The 9,211-nt window shown below is 41.9% G+C and overlaps 1 protein-coding gene across 1 annotated transcript in view; it reads right to left on the minus strand.

The window, feature by feature from the left end:
• LOC104077758 (integrator complex subunit 9-like) overlaps positions 1-9,130 on the minus strand; it is a 13,004-nt gene extending 3,874 nt beyond the window's left edge. Inside the window, 3 exon segments of the mRNA XM_009579118.1 lie at positions 88-224; positions 5,886-5,946; positions 9,044-9,130. Coding sequence (XP_009577413.1) covers positions 88-224; positions 5,886-5,946; positions 9,044-9,130 — 285 coding nt within the window.
• Positions 9,131-9,211: the final 81 nt, after the last annotated feature.

Here is a 9,211-nt window from a genome sequence, read left to right on the forward strand (position 1 = left end):
GGGCTTGCCTTATGAGAACAGCTGGGGTCCCAGATGGCAGGAAACCTGCTGTAAGGGTATTTTTCTCCCTTTGCCATTATACTGTACCTGCAGCACATGCTTGTTGTCTTTAGTATGCAACACAGCAGAAACTGTTGCTAAGGAAATACCAGGCTTAATCTCCAAGGGCACAAGCGAATCTGCAAGCTAAAGCAAAAGAAGGATTTTGTTCAGCAAACGATAATCTCAAAATTTGTATGAATCCAGCTGTGATTTAAATTGGCAGCATAGTATTTTTAAACACGGACTAATGAACTGTAAACACAAACCCACTGGTACAACGACAGAGCGCTCCTCTTACCTGCTTAGCCCTCCTTCCAGCTCTTAAAGCTACTGACTTTCATGCGGTTATCAGAGCAGCGCAAGGTTTTCAGTAACCAAGGCAAGTCTCACAAAATAAAACAATTAAAGAGAAAACTCATTTTAAAAGACTTTATTAATAATTTTGATTAATAAAACTCATTATCTATCAAGTTTGTAACTTCAATGGACAATGAAAAATAAAAGCCAGTTTCCTTTCTGTTCCTTAGTTCCTTCTGGCTGCAAAACAGCTGGAAGAAAAGGGTTTGTCCTTAAAAACCCAGTGGCTCTGTTTACTGGTTTGAAATTTTTCCTTACAACACTGCATAGAAACCCTTACACTGCCTTTTATATAATTCTTCTCTGAAAGAAATAAAATTTACTCTTGGCTCCAACTTTGAATTCAATGGCAACCTCCCAAGATCCTCAGCATTCAGGGTGTTGGCAGTGAATGTGGAGTGGGCAGTACTGCACCTGCTGAGACTTGCGGAAGTTGGCCGGCTGGGAAGCACCTCTTCCAGCCATGTTTCCAAAGGAACGCTGCAGAAAACAGTGCTCATGAACACAGAAAATTATTCCCTTTTTCCATCCAATGGAGTTCTAGATGACAATACACTGGACACGGGGTGCCCTGGAGTCCTGTCCAGGACTGCAGCCAGGATCTAGTCCTAGATAAACAGGCACCTTCAGACTGCATGGGCCAGAAGCTCAAGCAGTTTCCAAGTACCACTCCCAGCCAAGCACACTCCTGTTATTCACTGTGGACCTGAAGGCAAGGATGCATGAAGTGTGCTCTGTGTCTGTGGGGAAAACCTGCAGGTGCCTCACAAAACAAAAATGGGTAATATTGCTCATGCGTTACAGCACTGGATGGGAAGACTTTTCAGTTGTGAAGACAACTAACACCTAAAGGGACAGAACCTACTTGGCTGTTTTTCCCAACAGTTGTACTATCAACCTACCCAGACCATCAACCCATCTCATGTAGAAAGAGCCTCTACAAGATGATCTTCATCTGAACTCCATTCCCTTTCATCTTCAAACACATGGCACCTCCAGTTGGAGCCAGATGTTAAGAGCTTAACCTCCAGACAAAGGAACTCTTTTGAAACTCCAGCCATCTACTGTGGCACTTCCATGGAGCAGAGCTCTGGAGAACCAGCTATCATCATTGCCCTGCCAGCAAGGCGACACAAACTCTCTTTAGCTTGCCAGATGCTCCCATGCATGAAAAGCAGGAAGAGAAATTGGATGGATTTTAGAAAAGCATGGTATATTCCCATTTTGGAGACAGTGCACCTGAGACAAAGGAAGATTAAATTCCTTACCAAAGACCATCTAGTGAATTTTCAACAGGATCCAAACCAGGAGAGGGACAGAAAAGAACAACTGAACCCTGCCACTTCTCAAGAAACTTCAGGTACTAATACTTTACTGCCAAATACTTTTGTCTGCTGTAAATTACAATTATGTAGGTGATCACTCTGTTACTGCAAAACTCTACTCCTTGTGAATACAGAAGAAACTGAACTTGACTTCAAAAAGTACTCACTACTGGCCTAATCCTTTTGCCATCAAAGCACTGAGAAGGCTTTTCTGTTGGCTTCAAAGGCAGCAGAGTTCAGCTAATAACTTCTGAATATCTTATCTAGCACTATCAAAGTTGCAGGAACATGTTGAGAGCATCTCCTTGAAATAAAACAGTTGGATAGATGATTGTGTGGGAAAAACACAGACGTTTTGAGGCTGCATTCAAATCCCCTACATTTTGCACATATTCAGACTTGGTGAATTTTAGAAATCAAAATTTCATGGAGCAATTCAGACTGCTCTCTCTCTGGGACTCTGTTCAAGATCTTTAAAGCAGGCAGTTTGAATACAGCCTTTACAGTTTGTTGTTGAAGGCTAAGAGAATGAAAATATAATGATAATTATTGCTTCAGATTTCCCCTAGGACCTAAAAATAGTAACACTTGCAGCAGTGTGTTATGCTGCACTTTGCAGTGGTCGAAGGCACTTTCCATTCCCACCACCTTCCAGAGGAAGATCGATACAAAATGGGCTCTAATGAAGAATACATGGCAAAATGACAAACACCGTAAAGAGAAAGATCCTTAAAAAACAGAAAGCTGCTTAGAATCAAAGTCCTCTTCTGCCACTGAGATACTTCGATATTAACATTTATGCAGGTTTAACTACACAGTTGGTAAATAGCAACACTTTACTTATTAACAGTCAAAAAGACAGTAAGACAGACGTTCATTTTTATTTTCTCTCAGATATTGCTTCATCTCACAGCCCTCTCCATATTGCAGCCAATCCTTTTATTACAGAAGTTCACTGACCCAAACCAGAAAGGTCATTTAATCACATCCAGTAATTCACCCACCAAGACCAGACAGCGCTGCTATAACTCCTTTCAACTGACCTCCTGCACACACAAATCACAGAACTCTTCCAAAATGCTGGATTAAAGAAACCCTTTTCAGAGAGATAGCAAATCTTGTCTATACTCCAAGCAATGGCAATTCCACCATTTCCTCTCGCAAGCTGTTCTGAACTTTAATTTTCCTTGCAGCTAGGAAACTGTGTCTTATTTCAAGGTTGAATTTGTCCAACTTTCAGTCGCTGGATCTTGTTATGCCTTTGTCTGCAAGATTGAAAAGCACCCCACTATGCAAGAATAAATGCTTCTTCCTTCCAGTCATTATCACAAGTCTAGTGCCACATGCTGGCATCAGGAAAGTCACGAAAGCAGAGATGCACGGCACTGAGCGCTAACACCACATTAATCAGTCCCCTGCCTATCGATGAGCACTTGGACTGCCTTAAGACAAACTTGTGTGTGTGTGTGTATGTGTACTGTGAATTTCATTTTTTTAAATCCCTCCTGTTAAGGAAAGTTTAAAACAGAGACCAACAAAAACCAAAAGTAATTGACTCTCAGTAGTCTGAAACTGCAAGTATTAATGTGAACCTTGTAATGGCTGAGGGAGAGAAGAGTCAGCTTGGGTAGTCCTGTTCCCATGATCAGAGCTGTCCACCTATGCTCTTGCAGAGTAAAGACATTTTTACCATAAACTGCAGTTGAATCTTTCACGTAGGATTGCATTTTCCACAACAAAATGAGATCTGACACATACTATGTAAGCCCAACCACTGTTGTTGGCCAAACTATAGCTGTTTTCAAAGAACAATGCACACAGGCTAGGTTACTCTGAAGTCTCTCCTAAGGCCTTCACTGGGCACAATTCTCCCTAGGCTTAAGGTCGCATGCTGTCTTCAGTCACCAGCCAAAACCCCTCTTGTTGGCAATGAAGAGCTGAACACTGACTGAGGATGGGATCTGAAACTCCTAGAGTACAGAAAAAATTGAGGCTGAATAACTAGTGAATAAAATCAGGAGAGGACCAGAATTTTAGCACACATGGTCTTGGTTCGACGGAGGATTTTCCCAGGGACAGATGTGCACAGATATATGCCAGCCAGTATTTTAACATCCAAGTTGCAGCCATACTGGCAGTGGTGACTACCAGTGATTTCTTCCTAGATTTTTGGGACACCTCTCCAAACTTCTCCGTTTTCCTTCTTCCCCTCCAAGTTTTATACGTGCAACAGTTCTTGGCTTACACTAGAGAGGGTGCAGGAAGACTGACCCAACAGGGAGAGCAGAAGTCCAAGTTGAGTGAGGTGAGCTGGATCTTCACCCTCCAGGACTGGAGCAAAGGGGAACAAGCAGGAGTACAGCAAAGCTTATCAGTAATTAAAATTCCCTTAACTTTTAAGATCTGAAATTCACTGATGTGTACACTAGATTATAGCATGTGTATTTAGAAAGGGACACAGCTGGGTTTTTACATCAACATTAAATGTGTATTTTCCAGATTTGCAAACTGTGCATAAATGTATGATCTCTGCATTAGAGGTAGGAGCCAGAGTTGCAACTCTGGATCAAACCAGAGAAATCAAAGACATGAAACAGAGCTGCGAAACCACTGGGCAGGGCAGATCTATTATGAACTCAACACATTGCAAGTCCTTAGAAAAAATAAAGAAAGAATAAAGTTGTAATATATTCCTTGGGGCAGGGATCAGTTTTGTTCAGTGCTTGTCCAAAACCTAGTGCTCAGAAATACTACTAAGGGGTCCATTACTCATGCTACTATACTGCAGTAATAAAGTAAATGGAAGGAAAATTTTAAAAAATCATCAAAAGTGGATCACATGCGACTAACACAACAGCTTTCTCTGATAAGACAACTGCTGAGGGAATTGGGGCAGCCACAGTCTGTGCTTCACGAAGCACTAGCAAGGTACCACATGGGAAATTACAAGCTGTGGATTTCTACAGCAGTCCTGAGGTAGAAAAGATATCCTCAGACAACTACTGGGCTGTCACTGCAATTCCTGAAGTCTTGAGCCTACTCCCACACAATTTTTATTAATGACCTCAGTACAGAACGAAAAGAGTGTTCAGAAGGCCCCACTGAAGTTTGTAGAGGCACCCTTAATAGAAAGAAAGATCAGGCTATCATAGAGGAAGAACTAGATGACCTCAAGAACTGGAGTGAGAAAAACAAGATGAAATTCAATAGCATGAAATGCAAGGCCAGGGACTGGGCTAATACCGAGAAATTCTGCTGTGAGGTGGCAGCTGCTGGAAATGACAGAGGTGAAGGGTCCAGGTTTATTAGTCCATCCCATGAGAACTGAGAGTCACAAATGTGACACAGCCATGAAAAAGCTAAATGCAACTCCAGAAAATACCAGGTAATTCTAGCAGAGATGAGCTACTGCTATTATATTGGGCCCAGCAAGATCTCACCTGAACTACTTGTAAATTGTGGGTAATTTAAGTTCAAGTAAGATATACTGAAAGGTAGATTAGGGCAGGAGAAGCTGTCTTGTAAGAGGAAACTAAATATCTTGGCTTGTTTAGCCTGGCAAAAAGAAAGCCAAAAGAAGAATTTGATTATTCTACATAAATACCACGGGGAAAATACCAACAAAAGGGAAAATCTATTTATGCTGAAACATCATGTTAAGAATAAGTATGTGCAGACCAGCCATAAATACGTGTAGGCTGGAAATTAGGATGTTTCTAGCCATCAGAGACAGTGGGGGTTTGAACAGCATTCTAGTGGGAACAGCAGGGGCAAAAGTCTTCACAATTTGAAGCTGGTGCCTTACATTTTTTGAGGCACATTATAAACACTATTACTAACTGCAGCTGAGTTCTGGCCATGTAACCCATGAGGGCACTTCGATTTCTAGGTGGAAATGATTGCTTACAGCCTTGGAGCTTGCCAGGTATGAAGAGATTCCCACCCAGATTCTAGCCCCTAAAAAGGATGCAATTCGTATGCAACAGAAAAATATCCTCTCCCAATTATTAGAGAAGCCCAAAGATTTTAAGATCTGCCTGCCTTCAGAGGGAGTCCACCAGGCCCTAGTGTTCACAGTTTTACAGAGGTTTTTACAGTAAGAAGTCCTCAGCAAAATCTGAACAGATAACAACCTGCCTCATCCTCCATCCTCCCACTCACCTTGCTCCTCACACACATCAAATCCAGTTTCTGGATGCAAAAAAGCATCTTCCCCATGTACCTTTAATAGGAAATAAGTGCCCAAATATTCCACATTCTTAAAAGCTGTGCAATAGCCCTTTTCACAAGCAGGGATGATCTGTATAGTCAGTTTTGTAAGCAGAAGAAAAACATGGTCTTCACGCTGTCACTTATATTTGGATGGCAATGTTAGGAAAGGAAGACAGTTTACCTCACCTCCTACCTCCCTGCCTCTTCTTATTCCTTCACTATTTAAGTACCCGGAGCTCTGTTGTCGAGTCACTTGAAACCAGACATAGAAATGCACAAGACATTATAGTGTGGGCAGAAGTCTCAAGCAGACTCAGCCTTGGCTTTATACCATCTGCTAAATCAGGCAGAGTCTGAGTGCAGGAAGTCTGCAAGTATCAGATCCTGCAGAGGAAACAAAAAGATACGTGGTCAAACACATGCACCGAAGTGGAAAGGTCTAAAGATTTAAATATGCCTCTGGAGTAAGCATTCATGACCACCAACCATATTAAACAAGGCACAAGCATGCTGCAGGCCATTTGTGCAATAGAATGGAAATTGGGGAATCTTTCCAATGAGACTTGAAGGAACAAGGGCATTTCCAACAGAGAAAAACAAACATCCTAGAACTAAGAGCATCTATATAATCATTAGTGTGTGATCTGAGTCATGCCTTGTGGGGTTTCAGCCTCAGACTTTACAGAATCCAAGTGGGGTGATTAGGTTGCTAAACTAACCCTAACTTAATAGATCTTTCAGCCTGTGGGTCTGCTACAATTCTCTCTGGAGAGGATTTTAAAGTCTCACTAACTTCAGTGGATGAAGAATCATGCCACAAATAACTGAAGTTTTTGATATTATTGCTTGCAAATGCCTACATCATAGCTTTACTCTTCCAACGAGCCAACATTTAGTTGAGAAATAAAACAAGCTGAAGGGGTAGTCCTTCAGTTTTGAGCAATGAAACAAACCCCTTCTTTTCCATGTGCATGTTCCCTGTTCAACTAATGGACCAGGGCTCCAGATCAACATGATGAACCTTGCCACCAAAGCCTGGAAATCAAAACAGAAAGATAGGTACTGACCAACCAACAGGAAATAATCCTGGGTGGGATTATAAGCAGTAGTCTCAGTACTTAAGCTAACCACTGGCTTTTTGCCAATCCTGTGGCAAGAGACATTTTTAAGGAGGTATTTAAGAAGTGTAATGAAGTAGATTTATGGCTGTTTAATGAAGCTCTTCCCCAGTATGCTGCATAGCCTGGGAACAGGCAGGAAACAGTTGTTTGAGGCACTTACAAGAGGACCATGGAAGCCAGAATCAGCAGAAGCAGAAATCAGCCTCAAACTTGAATGAAAAATGACAGGTAAGGGAAGCAAGGATGTGAAATATCTTTAAAGTAAAGGCAAGCAGCTTAAAGATGCAAAAGACGAGTCATTTGAAAGACATGAAAAGGGCATCAACCAAAATATTCAAAATATAGTAACCAGTTCATGGGTCAGAATGCCAAGTCTCAGAATGTGATGTTGTTGAAGCTGACTGGGAAAAAAGAGGCAAGTGCCTGGCTAGAAGAGAGTGTTATCTTACAGTCATCCATCCAAAATGAAGGCGAAACAAACCTAGATATTAATGTGGGCAGGCAAAGGCAGGCTGGGAACAGAAAAGCAGATCCAAGTTTCATCAATCTAAATAGGACAATCTGCGGATGAGACCGACCAGAGGAAAGGTACAGCAAAAAAAAAAAACCCAAAAGCAAAGGAAATGTGGGGTAACACATTCAAAGCCCACAAAAGATGGGAGGAGGGAGGAAAATTCTCTGCAGAAGCAATGGGAGGCTGAACAGCCAGGAGAGAAGAGACAGGGGAGTGAGGTGGGAGACATTTTTAAGAAGAAAGGAATGGTTGATTGCATTGAACAGCGATGATGCAAATCGGGAAGACGGCAGACTACAGTGGTCTGGCTTTCTCTAAGAAAAGGTTGGTAAAAGCTGGGACAAGACTAGTTTTGATGGAGTGTCAAAAGGTGAAGTCAAACTCGGAGAGGGCCTGTGCTAAAACGAGGGAGGGACTCCAGGCAATTTTACAGACGGTGGATTCAGTGAGCTTGGAGCTGAAGGGAGGAATGATAATAGCAGAAGCAAGCAGGATGGTTATATTTCATTTACTTTATGGTAAGTGAGGCTATGGCATCTTTATAGAAGGGGGAAGAGTCAGGGGAAAAGGAATGGAGAGGTCAGGAGATTGGATTGGATAATGTTCAAATAAGTCGACCAAAATAAGTCAAGGGTTAGAAGAAAGACAGAAATTAAACTCTTTAGTCCCTGAAAAATGGAAGAAAGTTGGAGAGGTAAGATGAAAGCCATGTTTTGCCTTTCTTTCTCTCAAAAAGGAGTTGGCAAGATCCTGTGTGGAAAGAGAAGTCAAAATAAGAAAAGGGAGGGTGGAATGAAAGCTACGTAATTATAATGGGCTGCCAGTGGCTGGTTTCCTAATTCTTCTCTGCAATAGTTCCTTATAATTTCACTTCATGCTGGGCTGTGCGTTGCACATTCACACTCTCTTGTACTGGCCTGTGTCCTGAAGAACTTGCAAACAGAGTATTTTAAAAACACAGAGCCCTCACCGAAGTCAGTCTGCTGCTGAAATCAAGTGATCCGCACCATTGTTCAGCTGTAATTAAACTGGAGGCACATTATTTGCTCAAACACTAATGTTTAATTTATCTGCTTGCTCCAGAAGGTGTTTTCCATTTTCCCATCGTTCTCCTGTGAATAGACAATGCCTAACCAATTTCCAGGAAGCAGTCTTTTTTTTATTATTTTTTAAAGTGAAAGGCAGATGCCGAGAAGAACAAATTAGTTAAAGTGTAAAGGTTTCCACAATACCTCTGAGAGCCATTCCAGCCTGGTGCCTTGGGACTGTTAAAACCTCTCTCTAAACAAAGGCTGCTCTGAGTGTAAATCTCATTAACATACAACAGTCCTGCTTGACCTGACTTTGCTCTTCGGTGAAGTGATTGAAATGTAGACAAGCTCCAGCAGTATCAGTAAATTTACATTAGTCTGACAGGCCAGAATCTGAAACCACTGAAACAGTTTTGGAAAGGAAATTTCACACTACCATACCATCAGTCTGTATTGACTGAAACCATGCTGAGCTAACTGTTTGGTTTTCAAAAGCTTTAAGAATTGAGACAGAAGTCCGAGCGCCATGTTCGCTTCTGAGAAAGGACTGTGGATGCTAGGAGAGGGCCCGGATCAGGACTTCAGTTGGTGGCCGGTCACGAGCGGTGT

Source organism: Fulmarus glacialis, unplaced genomic scaffold (assembly GCF_000690835.1).
Source record: "Fulmarus glacialis isolate BGI_N327 unplaced genomic scaffold, ASM69083v1 scaffold2746, whole genome shotgun sequence".
NCBI classification, from domain to species: domain Eukaryota; kingdom Metazoa; phylum Chordata; class Aves; order Procellariiformes; family Procellariidae; genus Fulmarus; species Fulmarus glacialis.